At 47.4% G+C, this 20,694-nt stretch overlaps 2 protein-coding genes across 17 annotated transcripts in view; one reads left to right on the top strand and one right to left on the bottom strand.

Annotated features, from left to right (window-relative positions):
* Positions 1-9,732: 9,732 nt before the first annotated feature.
* On the bottom strand, positions 9,733-20,420 carry MED8 (mediator complex subunit 8). The gene is made up of 7 exons (XM_080406948.1): positions 20,337-20,420; positions 17,091-17,209; positions 15,882-16,026; positions 15,069-15,209; positions 14,576-14,657; positions 13,281-13,529; positions 9,733-10,233 (listed from the first exon to the last, which is right to left on the bottom strand). Exons 1-7 carry the CDS (start codon positions 20,340-20,342, stop codon positions 10,169-10,171), a joined length of 807 nt encoding a protein of 268 aa, XP_080263074.1. The 5' UTR covers positions 20,343-20,420; the 3' UTR covers positions 9,733-10,168.
* Positions 20,407-20,694, top strand: part of SZT2 (SZT2 subunit of KICSTOR complex) — a 60,629-nt gene continuing 60,341 nt past the window's right edge. For all 16 annotated transcript variants that reach the window (XR_013931206.1, XR_013931207.1, XM_080406857.1 and 13 more), the window contains exon 1: positions 20,407-20,492. Coding sequence is in view for 14 of the 16 variants with exons in the window: in XM_080406857.1 (XP_080262983.1) it covers positions 20,463-20,492 (30 nt within the window). In the remaining 2 variants the exon portion in view is untranslated. The remainder of the gene's footprint in view (positions 20,493-20,694) is intronic.

Raw genomic sequence — 20,694 nt, 5'->3', positions numbered from 1 at the left:
GCAGATCTGGGTTTCTGCCTTCTGGCTTCTTTGGAAGCAGGGTAGCATAAGCACATGTAAAGAAAATCCCTCAAAAATAATGGAGGTGAGGGTGAGAGAGAGTAATATGACATGTTGTGACCAGGCTGATGTTCCCAAAGTGTCTGGAGAGAGACTTTTGTTAATGGATGATCTTCTGCTTCCATCTTGAATCCTGCCTGTGTGACCTGAAATCTGGGAGAGAAGCTGTTTGCAGCCAGCCAAGCATGTTGCTCTGACTGCAGTCCGGACTGCCAAACCAGAGATGACTGTGTCACACACCTGCACAAGAGTGTCCTTCCTGCAACAACCACTCCTGCAGTGGGCAAAGCCCTGCGGGGCATTAACTCTGCACCTGCAATTCAGGAAACAACCTGGCTGTTGTGCTCTTGGTCGCAGCAGCCTGGGCTGCACCGGGCTCCAGTTCGGGAGAACTTAAGCTCCTTCCTCCATTGCTTATCCTGGAGAACAACACACTATTTCCACTGTAGCTTCACTGAGGGTCTTGCTGATCCTTCTCAACGTGGAGATCGAATCAGAGGTGGGTGTAAGCCTCTACACACCTCCTGTCCCGTTTTTCCCTCCACCAGGCCGTACCTTCTGCTTTCTCCTTGCTTCTTGCAGAGCCAGGTGTGCCTCTCTTGCTCCTTGTTGCTCTGTCTTGGTGCAAAAAGCAGGCGTGCACTAATGTAACTTGCTGAAGGCACAAAGACTGAAGCCATCATCAGTGCAGAGGATTATCAGACTATCAGATGGGAAGGTCTGGAGTAACTAAGCAATGAAAAAGGAATGAAGTTCAATGAAAGGTTATGACCTTAGAGATTAGTAACGATAATTTCTTCTGCAAGTGATGAGAGATGCTGGTGCAGTTTCTTAGTGTTGTACCTTCTCTGGTGCCAGTCTTGAAGAGTGGCTTATGATCACCATGCAGCTGGGTGGGGAAAAGGGGGGGTTCAGCCCCTCCAGGTGCTAAGTTTCTCAGGTTTTATGACAGAAATTCTCAAAATCCTGGCTTTCTGAGGAGCTAAAATATATTTTTGATTGTGTCAAATTTATATTCTCTTATTCACTGGATCTATAACTATTAATTTATTTTTTTAAAATACTGAAAAATTGAATCAGGAACTTTTTATGTGGCAAAAACATTGACATTATTCAACTTGAAAAATCTAAAAGGTAATAAAAAGACCAAATTAGTGAAATTTAACACATGCACTTAGGCCTGTAATTTTTCAGTAATGTATTTAACATACATAGTTAGCAAATTCACCTACCTTATTACACTCGGGGAGTGAAAAGATTATTTCCGGATCCTCCCATGCTTTCCTTCTTGATCCTGAAAAAACAGAGATTTTGCATGTGATCAGACAAAAACACTGAATGTAAATTGGCTCTCCAATGTTTAACCCTTCTCCCTTTTTCCTGAAGTTGGACCCTAAAGCACTATCAACCACACATTGTTGCTTACACCTTCTCTGTGGCTCCATGACAAAAAATGACAAGTTGATTACGCTGGCAACTGCAAAACATCCAAGAAATGCTCCTACACCACCTCTGTCTATACTAAGAGAACGAAACAAGGCTTTCCTGGACGCTAAAAGTGGAGATAGATGACAATACTGGAGCCTGGAAGGGACCATTAAATGCCGTAATGTCAGTCTGCAATTTCAACAAATGGAGATAGGCAGATATGCTATGCCTGAGCACGCATGCTTTTCTAAGCTCAGGCTGATGTGCTGCCTCCATCCACAGTTGATATCAACATTAAGTGACTCATCTTGTGCAAACTTTTGTCTGTTATTTATGCTGATTACATCATCCTGGCAGTAAAGGCCAATTACCCCATCACTGCCAGTGTTGCCCTCTTCCCCTTCAGCCAAAAGAAATACCTTCAGTCCTGGAACCCGAAGTCCCTAGAAGCCACTCAAGTTACCAGAAAACAACTCACATTTCTGTATCCAGCAGGCATGAGATGACCCCGCTGAAATCCCTGCTGTAAAAGATACTGTATTTTTTCTTTAAAATATCACCTGGAAAATGGCATACTGTGAGATAACAAGGAAGGTAGCAGCATCACCCAGAAGCTTGCAGGCACTGGTGGTGATGCACCGGAGCACAGAGGCTTTGATGGCAGACTTTCACCCTAGTGTGTTTAATTGCTGGACTTTGTCAGCCAGAGTGGGCAGCATGCATGACTGCAATTTCCTGCTGGGATGAGAATTCTTTATCAGCTGCATAAAAGCCAGCAGCCTCTCCAGCCTGAGCCCTGACACCCACCTCTGTGGGCTGGCAACGTCACCCCAGAAATGCATAACATTTTGGGGTCCTCCACAGACATGCCAGAAGTCTCAGCCCACTTTGGACCTGCTAAAACATCTCCATTTGTTTCTGTGGCCTATAACCTTATGGAATAGTGGTGCTTGTTCCAAATCCACACAAATGATGGGTGGAGAACAAGCAGCAGAGCCACAGCTGGAGCAAGGCATCCAAGGAGACTAAAAGCCTGGAGAAACCTGTTCTTCAGTGCCTCTGCATGGCAGCAGGCACAGAAGGGCCAGCTCTGGGACCAGAATGGACTGGTGGGAGGCTGGAAAGGGTCAGGAGGTTTGGGGTCTTCAACACATGCAGCATAGCAGGAGTCCTTGGTTACCAGTGCAAGCGTTTGTGACTGCCCACGTGCAGCATGCTGTGGCAGAAGACCACAGCAGCTCTGTGAGCTCTGTCTCTGGTAGGGACCTGAAAACTGCCCCTTGTCAGAGAGCTTTTGAAGCTGTCTCATGGGCATATGCTCCTGAAGAGAGAAAATACAGGTGATGAGAAAACCCTGGTCCTGCTCATCTTCAGAATCTCCCTTTCCATCTGTGCCATTTCATTTTATATCCATGATTTAGAGCCCAAGGAGCTGATCGGCTCTGGCAACCTGTCCCAGACTGCCTGGCGCCTGAAAGAACAGCTTGGCAAAGCCAGTTGACTTCTCCACCTCTGGCAGGCAGTTGGGATTACAGTCAGATTTGGTGACTTGACACCCACATGCCACGTTCCAACTGCATCCCAGGGCTGTCCTCCTAACGTGTCGTGCAGCGGCACCATGCAGCTACACAGAGCAAACAAAGTCAGAAGAAAAACCCCTCCCAAGTGTTCCAGGCTTAGCTGGAGACTTTCCTGGGAAGACTTTGCCTTGACTTGAAGTGGACAGAGAGTCCCAAGCAGTGGCTGCCCAGGCCAGGGGTCTCAGGTGCTGCAGCTCAGCTGTGGGGCAGCAGGGCTGTGGGCATGCGCTGGTGCAAGCTGCCAGGCATCAGGCTGAGCACGCTGCTGGTCGGTGTGCAGGGACTAAGCCACAGAAAAGACATTGTCAGAGCAGAGGATTGTTCTGGGAGAACAGGCCACACAAAGAGGGATTGTTTTGCTGTGAAATGAGGCCGTGTTTTAGCTCCAGCCGGGGCTGGGCTTTGCCTGCCTGTCCTGGCTGCAGGCTGGCAGGGGACACTGCCTGCTCCCCAGTGGCTGCTATCATCCTTGGCCTGCCTGGCATCTTCTCCGTTTCTGAGGTTCTGCACTGCTGCAGTCAGCAGCACAGTGCATGCCCTGAGACCCACAGTGGGTGGCGAGGAAAAGGAAATTGAGGGCTAAGAGAACCTGTGGCAGGTCCTGCCAAGGGCACCATCACGTGCCTGGCAGGTCCAAGGGGCACAGGGACAGGAGAGAGCAGCAGTGGGGCAGCTCCCATGGTGAGGAGCTGCAATGTTCTCCCAGACAGCCAGAAGCAACTGTCCTCTCTTAAAGGGACAGATACAACCAGAAGAGAAATGGAAGTATGCAGAAGAATGTTCCAAGATGGTGGGCAGAGAACATAGTGGCCTCCTTTCTGGAAATACCTTTCCAAAAAGTGTTGTTGATGGTGAACGTCACAAGCCTCTTTGGATGCCCTCATGCCTGCACTGTGTATGGGGACAAGCATCTTGCACTTGAGCTCCAGGAAAACACAGCAGAGAGCACAGGACATGAAGAAAGGAGGAAGAGGGAGCTGCACACTCAAAATATGGGTTGGAGCATTCCTATTAATTCCTATTTTTTATTCCTTATCTGAGTGAATACAGACAGTTAAGAACGTTGGTGGGTGCACCCACAGAGGCTTTGCGTGAGTCATTCCCGGCTTGGCAGCTGCTCTGGGGCTTCAGCAGCCCAGGGTTGTGGGTCCTGCTGCCCAGCTTCTCCTGCTTGCACACCCATGGTGCCCAGCTCCCTGCCCAGCCTGAGCTCTGCGGCATGGGGCTGCACATGATGCGTGCTCCCCAAAACACCATGCAGCCAAGTCACGACCTGGTGCATTGCTCTGCTGGCTGGAGTGAAACAGGCTGCGCTATGATGGTGAAGATGACTGGTTCTGTCACTGCGATGCCCATGGGAACCTAAATATACAAAACTGAGACAGCCAAAATTATGGGTCCTCAACCCCACTTATACAGAATGCATTTCTCAGGGGGGATACAAACCAGTCCTGACATTAGCTCTTTAGGTAGTGCTCTGAAGTCCTGTCATGCTGCAGCAGCAGAGCCGGAGATAAGAGCCACCTCTCCCATCCCACACAGCAGGACCCTGACTTCAGTACTGCATCAGTACCAAAACCAAACTCCACGTAAACATCCACTGCACGCCTCAGAGCCCAGTCCCTGCAGGAGCAGCACGCTGCCGTGCTGTATGCCAGGGCAGGCAGAGCCCAGGAGTGGCACATGACAGTGGGAGACAGACATGTCCCACCAAGGCCACCTGGCAATAGGCATAGAAGGGGGAGGTCTGGGTTCAGGAGAGGAACATCCTGAGAAATGCTGCAGCTTCACAGACATCAGTGATGCCCCTTTGGCCCAAAGCGTGGCCAGCAAACACTCAATGGAAAAAAATAATGCTAAAGTACCCTGAGGCACAGTCTCACCAAGAGGAAAGGAGCTGCCATGCCAAGCGAGACCTTAGCACTACTGCTAATTCAGTGCAGAAACTGCTCGGACACGACGGTAGTAAAGTAAGAAGCCTTATGGCAAGCGAGTAGATCAGTGACAGAATCTGAGTAGCAGTGACAAGATAGCCACTGCAGGAACCATGACTCTTGATCCCCTGACTCTGGGAAATATGCATCTCAGAAAAATACAGGCAGTAATTTTCTTTCTTTAAAAAGTATGCACCAAAAAAAACCCCAACCCCCCCAAACAAATGACAAAAGCTGCCCCTTTAGAGGAGCCAGCCAGCACACTTTGCATTATTCTTATGTGCTTCCTCATGTACAGGATTACCCCTGAGCAAATTGCAGAAGGTTTTCATTAAATTTTAAGTGCAGGTTTCCACCAAAGCAATGTTAATGAATCCAGCCAGAGAGCTACAGTATCATAAGGACAATAAATAAACTGTGGAGTCACATCAGCCTGAACTATCTTTATGGTATATATTACAAATACTTCCAAACATCCTGTGTCTTGAGTGTGTGCTTTTACTACCACAGCATCAATGGGAGGTATGAAGTAGTAACATTTTACTTCTAAGACAGATGAAGACTTATTACACTTGGTTGGAAGGAGGAGCTCCACGGGATTTTTCCAAAGTGCCTGTATATTCATTTGTAGGCACAAGCTGTCGCGTAGATATGCTCTGGCTCTCCTGGGGCCACCAAGCTCATGGTGGGAGCCCAGGGGAAAGTGGAGAGCCAACCTGGGGTTTCTGCTTTCACCATTCAACTGTTTGTACCTTTGACTTTCAAGTAGGTTCTGAGCTTTTCAATGGCCACTTCAGAGGCAGGGTTTGCTGCTGTTCCTGTGTGTTTATCTTTCCTCTGTGAGCTGCAGGTGAAGCTGTTTTGGGAGGGATGCAGATGCAAAACTTGGCTTACTGCCCTTTGGCAGCACACACACCATTATGTTGCTTCTTAGCATAACAAAGTGCTCAGGCTCCTGAAACGCAATCACCAGAAGACTTCTCCTTTGGTCCCAGATGTTTCTGTCAGAAAGGTCCTATACTAGTAGGAGGATGGAAACCAGTTCCCCTGAGACCTTGCCTTCCTGCCTTACCTGGGGCATGGAGAGTGGAGAACTGCTGAGGTTCCCCTCCCTCAGCTGTCCCCCTGATCTTTTTGGTCACATCTCCCCTCATACCTTACATACTTCACCTTCACTGTAAAGGGTTAATGACACCCACTGAAAAGATCTGGAAGTTAAAAACCAGACAAAAATGTTATACCTTTCTTTTTTAAACAGAACAAGACACCTGTGTGCACATCTCTGCTTGGGGATGGGACAAGAGAACAAACACGTGGCAGATGTTAGTCATGCTGATCAGTGGATGCAGAGATACAGGGAAACAGCGGCACTACACCGAGCTTCACAGCTTCCAGAGGTGAGCCAGGCCAGGGCAAGAGCAGGACAGGCTGCAGGCACCACCCAGCACGGCTGGATGTGTGATGTGGGCTGGGAATGGTGGGACTACAGATAGCTGGGCAGGAAGGAAGGGCAATAAATATCTCGTTCCTGCATTTGGGAGGAAGCCAGATGAAGCATTCCAGTCACAAGGGTGAAACACTTTCCACTCTAACAGTAACTTAGGAAGATGTTAAACAACAGTTGCATAAGGCAAAACCTCAGTACTCTGAGTATCCTGCATCTCAAAATAAAATAAAAAAAAAAAGTAAACCTCTGTTTTTAAAAATCCAAATTATTAATGCTGATATTCAGTAAGACAAGGAAGCCTGGAGAAGCTCCAGAGAACAAGCAAGCTGATGTTATGCCAGCATTTTAAAAAAGTAAACAGGATGGCCTTGTAAACAGGTGTGTCTATTTGACAGTCATTCCATGCAAAATAATGACCAAAAAATATGTGATCGTATTGATAAAGACTTAAAGCAGAGAAATATAAATACCAATCATCAGGGATTACAGACAATGAACCTGTCAAACTAACACGATCATTTTTGTGGCACTGTATACTCTTAAGTATTGGAGAGCAAGCTGGCTGGTACTGCGACGTGTGCGATCAAGGAACAAGAGCGCTGGCAACCTGGCCAAGTGCAAGGTAGCAGAGGAGATGCTCCCTGGGGAATTGACACCGAGGATATGTTTCTAGCAGGGGGTGCTAAATAGTGTAAAGCTGATGACCTAGAAGGAAATGAAGTCATGATGGGTAAAGCATGCTGTTCTGGGAGCCAGGGGCATGTCAGTGGTCTGGAGCCCTTGGGGTCCCTGGGGCAAGGGGGCCATGCAGTGGAAGATGTCCATCCCTCCACACTAGAGCCCAGTTGGTACCAAGGGGGAGCGTGGGGGGCCAGAACAAAGCAGTGCCTGGGCTCTCCATCACACTGCCGTGCTGGGGCTGAGCCTCCTCCCTGCTGAAATTATCCTACTAGGAAAGACAAGTTCAAAAAGGGATTGGACAAGGCAGTGAAAAACCCTTGAGGCTTAGTGTGGCAGCACATCCCATGCTTGTGGGGAGAGCATGCTTCCCCAGTCGCCTGTTTGGCCCCTGCTGCGATGTGGCACAGACCAAGCACCTGCACTCACCCAGCAGGGCTGTGCTTTTATTCTGACACAGTGCACCAGGAACGGTGAATCCCTTTCGGGCCACAGTGACAAGCAGTGGACCATAAACCTCTACCATGACTTTATGGGTAAAAGGCTGGTTGCTGTTCCCTGTTTAAACATTCAAGCACTGGCAGTGACTGGATAAGAGGTTAAAGTCGCTCTGCATCTGAAATTCCCATTCCCACAATTAGAATAGTGTGTCCTAGTCCAGTGTCCCAAAGGACACAGATGCATAAGAAGATTTGGACGTGACCCAAGAAGTGGAAAATAGAAAATATGCCTTAAAGCAAAAGGGACTTTTCATCAGTTCAGTTCATCGTAAAAAAGGATCAGGAAAGCTTGATCATAATATCCAGCTCCTCTCTCTGGGACTCAGGGTCTGGCTATAAAGATCCAGTGACTAGAAAGGAATTAAAGAAATGCAGCCTCAATATAAGGTGCAATAAGAAAATTAACTTTTGGAACAATGTACCAGCCACTGTAGCAGAGATGTATCCGTTCAAGATCAACTGTTTTCCTAATGACAGTGCTTTAAGTTACACAAGAAGTAATTCAGGACAGCCTGTGTCATGCAGGAAGTTACACTGGTGAGCCTAGCCGGCCTCCCCAACTCTATAATCTATGGAAAAAAACCCTGCCTGCATTTCCCTTCCCCCTGTCCAAGTGTGTGAAAGGTCTGACCTGCCCCACTGGAGGCGTTTTCAGGAGAGCCAGGTTAGCGTGGGCTCTGCCTGTGTCCCAGGCTGCCCGAATCGCACCAGCCAGCTGCTGGCCCCGGGGCTCCTGCACCGAGACATTTCAGCTTTATAAGGAAGCCAGTCTGGGGGGATGAAGTGAAGCAGCATCCTGGCGCTGAGGCTCCATGGATGATGAGTGCCAGGAACCTGATGTATGTTCCTTTGACAGTTTTCTGCCTTCCTTCCCAACTGAAGGACATGGGTAGATAGGGAACAGCCATCCTGCAGTGCTCAGCCCATCACAGGGCATAGCCCTGCACGCTCAAACTCCCTGGCTATCAGGCTCCAGGCATTACACAAAACACTCACACTGGAGCCAGCAACATTCTCCTGCTTTCACACCAGCTCCCTGCTGCAGCCAGTGGCCCCCGAGAGAGCCAGGAGCTCCATGTTCATTAGGCACAAAAAGCAATCTCATCAGTCTGGCTGGGCTGGTGCCATTGCAGACACGTCACCGGGCTCATTCGTAGTGGAGTGGCTTTGCTTATCGTATAAACTGCTTGTGCTTCCAGGTCACTTTCTACATCCCAGTTCCATGCTTCTCAAGGGCCTGCATATTAAAATGGGTCGATAGGTGCCCTAGTCACAGCTTTGTGGAAGGTTTTGTTTTGGGAGAACAGCCCACAACCTCCACAAATAAGCTGGATCTGATTAGCTCAGAGGCAAGCAGTGCAGGAGCAGCTGCAGGCTGTATCTGCTGAGTGGAGATTTCCTCACCCATAAGATTGCTGACAGATGCTATTGAGTAAAATACAGTGCTGGCTTTCACAAGTCAAAAGGGAAGTCCAGGCAAGAGCAGCAAGAGGCACAACGGTTGTCTTTAGGATGCTCTGTGGGCATGCGTCCCCACCCTTTATTCTCAGAGGAATCTTTCAATAAGCAGATTATATTTTACAGCTCAAGGGCAGAAAATAGAACAGGGATGGCTTCACAATGCCCAGTTCCAAAGAGAAATGGGCCAGACATCACAGCCTGGCCAACTCGGAGGTGCCATGGTCCCGAGCAGATTGAAATACCTCTCTGAAGCGATGCATAAATCCTGAAGAAACTTTATAGGAAACACAGCAGCAGAGAACTATGGAAGTGAAATCAGATCCAGTTGGGATTTGTGGCAGCATCAGAATACAAAAGCTCCGTGATTCTGTTCCTGAAATGCTGCCTTCTTCCTGCAGGCCTTGTAATAGTCTTTCCCAGTATTTTGCTTTCTGAGGAATAGTCATAATGAGTTTACAATAAAAAAGATGTTTACTGCTTATGTTTGTGCCCTGCTGACTCACTTTATAACAGCTCTTTATGCATAAGCCTGCAGCTCCAGCACTCAGCTTCCAAAATTTTATGTGTATTTTAGTTTGGAGCTGCTCCATAGCCTTCCCAAAGGAAAAGGAGTCCTTATGACCTGAGAGATGGACACCAGTGTCTCACAGTGTGCATAACAAAGTCTTTATTCAACAAGAGGGAGTAAAGAAAGAGCATGCCAAGTGAACAAGCAGAAACAAGGAGCAAAGTGCGCCATGCAGCTCTTCAGGTAGGGAAAAGGGAAAAGGTTTCTATAAGGAAAGGGTAGTTGTCTCCAGGGCAGACCCGAAGGAGATGGGACCAATACCAGAAGCAAAGTCCTCTGCTCTGACTGAACGGAGAAGTACTCGTGTCCAGCAGACATGGCCACTAACAGCTTCACACAAGCCAGCCAACACTAAATAAAACCCAGGGAAGGGTCTTACAACCCCTATCTCCTTGGATATGGTGTGTGGATATGTGAAGGGACTTGGAAGTCCTAGAAGGAATCCAAGCATGGTGGCTGCAGCAGGAACAATGCTGGTTAACTGCTGTTTCCTAGGTCTGGTTCATCTCAGCTCATCTCTGATATGGATGCATTGAGGCAGATTTGATGTTTGTTTTTATGCCACTCGGCATTTTTCCTGGAGAGAGAAAAAAGAAAAAGTGCAAAACCAGTTATATGAGAGAACATTTGCTCAGGAGCATGCAAGACAACAACCCTGTCTGAACTTTTCCCATTCCACTTCAGGTACCACACTAGGCTTACTTGCTACAACAGCATCTTCCAGCTTCTGATCTAACACAATCAAGCTCTTCTACAAATTGGCATCTTTCTCTGTTGAGAAATCTTTTTGACAATTCCTGTGTCCCACTGCTATCACCTCAAATTCTATCCTTGTTCCATCTTAACCAAGCCTTTCTCTTTGTCAGGAGGCTCCTACAGGAGTGTAGGACTTGTTCAGTCTTACAGAAGTTGCTGGAAGCAGCACTCACAGAAGTAACAAGGACTGACCTCCACTTCCATTTCAGAGGGGCAAACACAAGAGCCTGTAACCCATTCCACGTAGCATTTTTTATAGTTAGGGCATATATTTAAATTACTAAGCCTCTCTCAGGTCTCTTAATTTCTTTTAACCACATCCACCTCTTGGGCATTATTACTGTTTGCTGATAGCAATCACACACAGGAGTGTGTTCAAAGACATCATACTAGCAGCTTACAATAAGTGTACAGCACTACACAAAGCTAAGATGATGAGAAAAACATATGAAAAGACAATGATGAAAAAGCAGCACAGAAGGACATTCAAAGAACACTCCTTCAGAAAGCGGAATGTGTGTTCAAACTGGAACAGAAAAAAAGGACAGCTTCTGAAAATCAAAACTATAGTACAGCAGAACAAGAAAAGATTTGACGAGCAAATGGGTAAAAGAATAAAGATTATTAAACCTCCTCAAACTTATCCAAAGCCGGTTATTGCCTGCAATGAATTGGCAGGCGATCTGATACCACTTCAGTGCTAACAATCAGTAGACTAATACTGTTAGACATTACTCCAAAAGGAAAAGTGAACAGGACTGTAGTTCACCCACATCTGGAATACTGTGAACGGTTCTGGTGTTCCCAGTCTTGAAAACAAACAGAAAAGTTGCAGGTAAGAGTGACAAGGATGGTCCAAGATATAATTTTCACACAAAGACATACTAAACAGAATAGGACTCATTAGCTGGAGGGGTAAGATGGAAAAAGGAAGGAGGACCTAACAGACTTCCAAAATAATGAAAACTAGTATGGAGAAAGTAACTGAGAAATTATTCACCACTTCTCACAACACAGGTAAAAAGGAAACAAGCAATAGAATTATCAGGCAAAAGATTTAGCCATAAAAAGGAATTTTTTTTAAGCAAAGCATGCAATAAAGCTGTGGGACATACTGCCATAGGTGGTGCAGACCTCAAAATTAAAATTCAAAAAAGAACTGCAGAAACTCATGGTTGCTATACCCACTGGTCTCAAACCAAATTCTGGCTTAAAAACCCTAAACAACAACTGCTGTCAGGATATACTTTGTTCTCATATTCTTTCAGTCTCGACTACGGGCACTATCAAAAGCAGGCCAGTGGGACTAACCTTTGGTAAACCCCAGTATGGCTGCTGTTATCAAAAGGGAGCTTCCCAGTAACACAGGCTGGACAAGTGCTCTTGTTACCAGCACACTCTGCTTGATGTACAGCAGCAACTGTCTTCCCATTCTGGAGACAGCGTTTGTGGGTATGCAGCCAGGAATCACAGGGGCCTTCTTTGTTACCAAGTCACAGTGGAAATTACTTTCTAACTCTTACATAAATACATAATTAACTTAGGATTAATATTGTTGCTCAAGTTCATTTCTGAACAACAGTCATTATACAAGCAAGAAAACACCAATTAGGATATCTGATATCCAAAATCTCAATTAACATGAACATAAGAATGACAGTACAGGGTTAGGCCTGTAGGTCCCCCACACCAAACTCATTCCTGACAGCAGAGGACATTTAAGGAGGAATACCAGAACAGGGCAAGCCTGAGTGATACCTCTGCAGAATACCCCCTCTGCTTCTAATATATGGTGGCTCACGGACTGGGGAGTCAGAGATGGTGTCTTCAGGATTAACCGTTGACTGATTTTTCATCCAGAAATTTACCTACTTACTTTTCCATCTCATATAAACCTTATCTACCTATTACACACTTGACAATGTGCTCTACGATGTAATTATTCAGTATTCAGTATCTTCCTTTTGTTCTGAATCTACAAGCCGATATTTTCATTGGTGCACCTTCATTGATCCTTCTGTATTATGGGAAAGAGTGAACAATCATTCCCCAGTCACCTGCTGAATACAATTGGAGATTTTATAGACTTCCATACTTTCTTCTCCCTACTCCAAAGCTATCTCCAGCAGCAGACATCAGAACCGCACATAATATTGCAGGTGTGGGTGCCCAATGGATTTATACAATGGCTGAATGATATCCTGTTTCTCTGTCCCTTTTCTAGTAATTCCTAATATTTGGTTTGCATTTTTGCCCCAACTGTACATCCAATTAATGTGTTTACAGAACTATTATATCATGTATCTATTTCCCAAATACAAGTAACTAGGTTAGAGTCCAAGTGCTGGACATGCAAAGTCAAATTGCTATGCCTATGTGTTTCACTTTATATTTAATACAAATGTAATCTACTATTAAGCGAAGTCACTTGGTATATGAAATCCTTCTGTGACTCTTTACAGACAGATTTGTTTTTTTCCTTACCTTAAATAACTCAGCATCATCAAACCTTTCCACTTTATTGCCTACCCACAACTCAAATCTGACCACAAAACCCCCAGAATAGTTCCCTGCAAAACTGCACTGTGATCTCCCTCCACATTGATTCCTATGTTCACTAAGTCTGTTATTAAGATGGTAATGCAGGGTGAGTTAAGCTGAAGCTGGATGGCTGGGATCCATTTCAGCCCCTGAGCCAATTTTAAGCAGGTATTACTCCACTGTTACAACCTGACTCATGTTATTAAGGCAGAAAGGAACCTCTTACTCAGTTGTATCTAAAAGGTGACTGGGGAAGAATCTCTACATCTGCAGTTGTCCTTCTTGCTCCCTGCATTTCAACTGCTTTCAGATATGCAACTTATTTACCTGGCTGTCCAGCTTGTGCCATCTGCACCCCTGCCAGCATTGGCTGCTGCTGAGCTGGTGCACCTGACATTGGGACCTGCTGCATGCCTGAAGCACCTGCAATGATAGCACCAGCTCCTGGTTGGCTTGACTGGACAGACCCTCCAGAGCCAGGGGGTCTTCGGTTTGACAGTCCTTTCCCAAAGGCCACAGCTGCTACCAGTGCATTGGTATCTGCAGGGTTGAAAGTCTGCTTGTTCTGTCGTAAACCTGTAGAAAAAGAAGTTATTTTGGAACATTTCAGCAATCAATTCTAAACAGTAGCATAGCTGGTCCTGAATTTACTTTTCTGTTATTTTGGTGCATGTAATAGAGATCAGCTTCTAACAAGCTGTCCTACAAGAGTCTCAGAAGGGTCCAAGAAGCTGTGAAATCCAAAAGACTGGTGATCCAAGAGCTTTTCCACTGAGAGCAGCGCATACGCTGCTCAGGGAAGGAGGACAGAGGGAGCCAACTCCTCCATACCCATGAGAGTGTCCCCACTAAAGGCTCTTCCATGCTGAAACCTACAGCAGGTAACAAGCACTGTGTTCTAGATAAGCAATGGCAACATCCCCTTTTGGAGGCTCATGAGCAGCATGGTGTCTGCAAGTTTTTCTACCACACGCCTGCCCAGTTACACTATGAATCCTGGAAACCAGACAGAACCCGTGCTTGGGTCCTTGCCTACACTATGTGTCAAAGGTGACAAAAAAACAGCCTTTGAGAATTGTGCATAGCACTCCCATGAATAGCGAGCAGCTGACAGCAGAGACCATTAAAATAAGGATGTCCAGCATCAGAGTCAGAACCAGAAAATGTTGACCACAAGTCTGAAGGAGCCATCATCTAGAGGATGTCACACAATAGCCTGCAAACAAATATGTTGTGGACTCATTCAGAACATAGCTAAGGGGCTTCCCATTCACTGCCAATGCACTTTCACAGCTATTTATATTAATCCAAGTTGATTGGGATGCTTTCTTGGTAAATACTTACCACCTCCTCAAAGGAGGATTTGGCAAAGGGTTGGAACAACCTTCCTGCCAAGCATAGGTCACACAAGCAGGACACACTGCGCCCACAGGACCCCTTTTCAAATTAGGGGGCTCTAGGACAGCCAATCTTGCATCTGCTAGAATGCTTTCATCTATGCCTCATCTATGCTGCTCATCTGTGTTTCCCATGCTTCAGGCTCTCTGATTTACCTGTTATGCCACTACTCTCTCAAGCCTGCTGCTTGGACCCTGTACCCCACTTCCACCCCAGTGACATACCTCCACTTTCAGATTCACGCTCCTCCTTACTGATTTTCTCCAGCAGATTTGAGCACATTTTGTTCAGACTTTGGATCTGTTTCTGCAAAATGAAAACCACCAGAAATCACCAGCATACCTCCAACCGGGTACAAGTCAGCAAGGTACATGAACAAGCTTTCTCTGTGTAACCAAACATAAGCATTTTGGTAGCAGAGCCTAAAAAGCCCTGTGCTAATGCATGCAGGAGGGCACTGTGGGGATGGGATAGGCTTTGCCTTTCTCTGACTCATCTGATGGCATCTCCTGTGAACTGCCAGTGGGCTGGATACCCTTGGTTTGTGAAACTGTGGAGGAAACCAAACTTCAGCTAGGGTCTGCTAGAGGAATCTCAGGCAGAAAAGGACACAGCAGAAACAGAAACTGCTAGATGGGAAGGTGAAGGAAGCAGAGTTAAGGGGCATCTTGTGCTGTAGGACTAAGAGGCAGAAGTATCAAACTCTTTTTCACCTACCTGGGCCACATCAGGGCTAATTCGAGCTGCATCTGTGATCAGTTGCTTCTCCTGCTCCTCCACCTCAGGGTCTGGCTTAGTTCGAAGGTGGTCAGGCACCACCTCATGGCTGAACACCGGCACACGCCCCTCTGTCTGCCGCTGCAAGAGTTGGATGAGCAACACTCAGAACCTCCTCGAGCCCAGCACTCAAACAGCTCAAAAGGATGGCACAGGCCATGGTGCTGGAACAAGGCTAGAAGCATGCTGTGGGGAAACCTTGATCTGGAAAGCATTAGGAAGTTTCAACAATTTGTCTAGGAATTTGCACTGTGCTGGTTTAGTCAGAGCAACCCGCAGGGGTCTACAGTGCAGCCCCACCAGCATGGCCATGATCAGTTGAAATCTTTTCTCACTCAAGCAGAAAATAAATGCTGACAGTGCATGCTGGAGGTTCTGTAACACACCTCATGTGGGTCAGATGACAAACTGCACATCTAGACAAAGATATCCAACAGAAACAGCACAGCTATGGCAGAGAAAACCAGGAGCTTGTAATGAGACCTCCCAGTTACACAAGAAGACACTATCTCTTTCAGCCCCAACATCAGGAAAATAACATACTTATGAACAGGAACACCTCCTGTAAAGTATATCCACTGCAAGTGTGAAAGCCCCCCAGCAAAGCAGCTCCCTGTCAGAACTAATCATCACCTTTTCCTTCTCTACACCCAGAGCTGAGGAATACCAAGCACAAGGAATGCCAAGCAAGCTGGAACAGATACACAAGCACATCCTGATACTCCAGGGCCAACACTCAGGGAATTTTCTTACCATGATCTCCTCATCACGGTCTGGTGACAGCACTAGGGGTATGATAACCTGGTTTCGCAGTAGTGGGGTCTTCTCATGCTTTAGCACTTTATTCAAGGTGTTCAGCTGCCCTGAGAGCAATGCGAAGCTGTCCAGAACTGAAGGCCTGGGAAAAGAAATCAAGGGGACAGAACACAGAAAGGGATGCCACAGATGGCTTTTATCTCTTTGTCACTCAAATGGCTGAGAAGCAAGGAAATAACACTATTGCTCATCAAACTGGCTTACTCCAGTCAGTAAGCAGCAAAACCTAGGGCTGAATCTGCAGGTACAGACAAACCCCAGTCCCTAGCGCAAATAGCTCAAATGCTGCAAATAGCTCAGGGACATTACAAGCAGTACCACTGGAAGCGGCAGTTGTTTGGGATTTCAGTAACATACACAGAAGCAATGCTTTCCTTATCACTAACTCTCCCAGTGCAATTTTAGAGCAAGGTCTGAGAAACCCTTTAACTCCTAAGCAGTACAGCCAGGAGGAACAATATTTATAGTTTGGCTATCCAGACTGAGCAGCAAGGAAGCAAAATAAGTGGTAATCTTGCCAAGGAGGTCCCCTTCAGCTTGCTCTCTCTGCGGGATTCGTCACCTCTCCTACCTCCTGCAACATTAATGATAAACACTAACTGCCTGTGAAGCTTTGCTGCAGCAGCAGACCCTCTCTAAGATACTGTATAGTCTATTAAGCTGTACCTATAACGTCTTTATGCTCCATAAGGAAGAGAACGCCACCTTGCAAGCCTCTCAAACTGTCTGGTAAAACATGCAGAACCAGGAAAATATAAAAGCTCAGTTCATAGCAGAGCCAGAAAAAGCCAGAAAGGTCAAGAAATGCATAAGAACCATTGCTCATTTTATAGGGTATGTGGGTCCCTAAGATACTTTGTTTGAGAAGCTTCCAGCCACTGCAGATGCAAGTCTAGTTCTCATAAAATGTCTGGATTAAAAGGTGTTAGCATGACTCTCTTACTATACAGCATGAAACCAATGGTTTTCAACTGGTTTTCTGGTGGAAGACGTGTAGTGGTTCCTTCAGCAGAAATGTGAAAAGCAAACTTAGGCCTACTGACAACAGGCTAATGCTTTTTAAGCATACTTTATGGTCCTTAGAGCCAAGTCTGGAACAGCTTCAACAGTTATTAACAGTGCCCCTAGCTCTGTGAGACACCTTACCATGTGAGTCGGTCATACTCGTTCTCCAGCTTGTAGATAAAACTGGCCAAGGAGTTCTTCAGGTCAGCCACCTGACTGATGAGCGCCTCCAGGGTCAGCTCCAGCTGTTTCTCCTCTCTCTAAAAAAAGGCAAGAAAGACGTGGGATGACAACAAAACTTAACACCTTCCCAAGGCGTTGTGGATCCACTTGCATGCACAGTCCAATCTCTCCTACATAGAGCCTCCTTTTCAGGGGAAGCAAACAGCGACTCTGGAGATAAAAATCCTATGGTTTCACACTGACCTCTTCCCCTTGGGCTGGAACACTGAGACAAGAGACTTGTGCCAGAGACAAACCCTTGACTACCTGTCCTTTTAAGACCTAGGTGAATATAGCGAAGACATTCTCACTTACACTTGCTTTTTACCACATCAGGCAGTCACCAAAGTTAGCTTACGCCACCTTTGTGAGCCATTTAAGCTAACCCAGCTCAAAGTAGATCAGCATTCCCTTCACTTTTTCTGACAGCAGATGTGGGCACAGTGATGTCTTCATCCTGTTGCAAAGTGAGTAGAAGGTCGTTGTATTTTTTTTTACTACGGCCTAAAGCCTCATTTCTGCTCCTCATCACATTCTTCACTTTCTTCCTGCCCAATTGCCACTTCCAGCTGCTAAAGAAAACTGGCAGCTCCTATTCTACTTGTGCCTTCCCAGCTGCAGGAGGCCCTGCTGTAACACAGATCACACATACTAAACACGCACACGTCACCTCCTGCCTTTTGCCCCGGCTTATTTTGTTTAAATAAGCTTTTCCACTGACATCCCCAGGTGACAGAGGACGGTGACAGACAAAGTGTCAGGACAAGGGATCTGTTGCCAAAGACACCAAGACATATCCTTGACTCTTGCAAAAACCCTTTGGAGTCTTATCTATTCTAATTTATTCATACTACAGTATTGCACAAAATGTAATTAAAGTCCCAGCCCTAATGAACTGCTCATGTAAGTTGGGAACTGTACAATAATAATCCATGAGGAGGGTGGGACAAAGCAATCAAATAATAGAAAGGGAATGCCGATTGGGAAAGCAGATAGAGTGACTCAGGCTGCTGGCACGCTTGCTATTGGGTTAGTTGTTGTTCTGTTTAAACACACTAGGCCCGTGTGAGCTTCACCAGAGAGATGATCAGGTATCTTCCATTTTCACAAGAACACAAAATCATTATTTGTAGCCTGACAAGACTATAAAGGCTTTTTTTTGGTAATCACTGATCAGACTTCACTTCATTTATCCGCCTTAGAAGAAACAGCTGAGTTAATTTTGTTAAAATTTGATCCCCAGTCCATGGAGTAGATTCATGGAGCGGATTGCTGGGTGTTTCACCTCAAGACAAAAGCACTCTCCTCCATCTTGCGATAGGACTAGTCAGTTCCTGTGCAATTAAGAAATGAGTCTACAACTGTTTGCGTGCACTGTGTTTGTGCAAGAAGATTAACTAATGCCTGTATTACAAGTTGGGCTGGCAGCCAGTTTTACTGCAGGGGTGCCAGACATATGCACCCACAATTCACCTGACCCATTGCCTGCGCTTATCCAGGAAGCCCTCAAGAGGATGAACAAAATCCTATTGCACACATGTTGCTCTTGCAGCAGCAGCGTACTGCAAGCCTCCTCCTTTCACAGGCTCTCTCCAAAGCCGTTAAGAGCTGGAAGCAGATGTAAGCACTGCAAAGCATGCATGCAATAAGACCCGTGTTTCCAAGGAATGCTGTGCCTCTTGTAGGTACACACTACATCCAAGCAATGCTTTAAGGAGTTTGTTAGCAATACAAAATTTCCCTGAGGTAGTACAGATAGGGCTTATGGGAGAGGTGGCTGAAGGACATCCTGATACGCAGCAACCAAGAGGTAAAGGTGAAATTCAGAGTAGGTAAATGTAAAGCAACACACAGGGCAAAACAAAGGGGCAAAAAAAACCACACAAAGAAACCTGACTTTCTGTAAACAATGACATTCTCTGAGCTGATAACGTTATCACTTAGAAACAAAATCTTGGGATTATCTGAGGGTAACCCATGAGGGTAACCCATGAAAACATCTGTCCAAGGCTCAAGAAGCAGTCAAGCATGTAAAGCGATAATAAGATTTATTAGGAAAGCAACAGAAAACTAAGCATCATTATGCCATCCTATAAATTCATGCCTCGTATCTCAAATATTACATGTCACTCTTGTCCCTCCAACTGAAAAGGGATATAGTAGGAATATGTACAGATAAAGGCAACAAGGATGATCAAGAATATTCATCAGTTCCATTGATGCAGCAGTTAAAAACAAAGAGACTGGTACATGCAAATGGCTGAAAAGAGGAGAGACAATATAACAAACCCTATAGAAGAGGAATTGCAGGACAACCATCTTTGCTTTCTTTTCTGGTAGGACAATCAGGAGACTTGCACTAAGCCAGCAGACAGTGGTTTCAAACCAACCAAAGGAGGCAGATCTTTACAGCCCATTAACCTGTTATTAACCTCTGCAACCCTTTTCCACTAGACATTACGGATGCTAAAAATTCACACTGCTTCAAAAAGTAACTAGATCCTTCTTCTATCCATGAAAATCCATTCAAGGCTATTACACACAAGGCGTGTGCTAGCAATAGCTCACACAGAATAACATCAGTAGGTTATTTTGCTCTCACAACTTCTTTTTGGTATCGGCTTCTTGGCTAGTGGCAAAGCCAGGCTGCTGGGCAGGTGGACCTTTGGTGAGATAACTCTTACCACGGGCTGCAGCAAGGACTGAGGAAGAGAGGAGCACCCAGAAATCCACACACACGCTCACTCTCCCGCCGTGCTGCCTGAGGAGGCCGCCGCACAGGGAAGCCTCGGGCCAGCTGCCCGAGGGCGAGCCCACCCTGGCAGCCCGGCTGCCGCAGCCCGGCATGGGTCTGACCTGTGGGGGCGGCCGGGCCGAGGACAGGCAGGAATCAACCGCCGCGGCCGGGCGGCAGCAGCGCTGACACCGCCCCAGGCCGAGCCCCGCGGAGCTCGGAGCGTCCGTGGGCGGGAGGCACCGAAAAGCGGGGTCCAGGCCCAGCACGGAGCGGCCCCGCAGGCCGGCCTAGGTAGCTGCCTCCCGCCCGCCCGCGGCAAGGTCCCGGTCCCGGTCCCGGTCCCGGTCCCGGTCCCGGTCCCGGCCCGAAGGGACCCGCAGCACCGGCCCAGCCCCCCCCGTGCTGCCCCCGGCCGCGGCGCCCCTCACCTGCATGGCGGCGCCGCCCCGTTGCCACGGGAGAGCGGCGCTTCCGGGTCAGCCGTGCGCAGCGGGGGCGGGGCCGGGCGGGCGGCAGGGGCAGGTCAAGGGGCGCGGGGCGGGGCCGCGCCGGACATGGCGGCCGCCGAGAGGCCGGACTCGGAGGTGGGAGCGGGCCGGGGGAGCCGGGGCTGGGCCGGGCCAGGCAGGGCGGACTCGGGGAAGCGGGGGTAGGAGCGAGGTGAGGGGTAGCCGCGGCGCGGGGGCCGGGGCGGCGGTGGGGCCGGGCTGGCTGTGAGGGGAGGCGAGGGGTGTGGGGCCGAAGCAGCCTGGGGGCGGGCGGCAGGGCGGGGGCAGGCCCAGGTGC

Source organism: Falco punctatus (assembly GCF_963210335.1).
Source record: "Falco punctatus genome assembly, chromosome: 11".
Taxonomy (NCBI): domain Eukaryota; kingdom Metazoa; phylum Chordata; class Aves; order Falconiformes; family Falconidae; genus Falco; species Falco punctatus.
The sequence above is the reverse complement of the archived record's forward strand: the minus strand, read 5'-3'. Positions and strand labels throughout refer to the sequence as shown.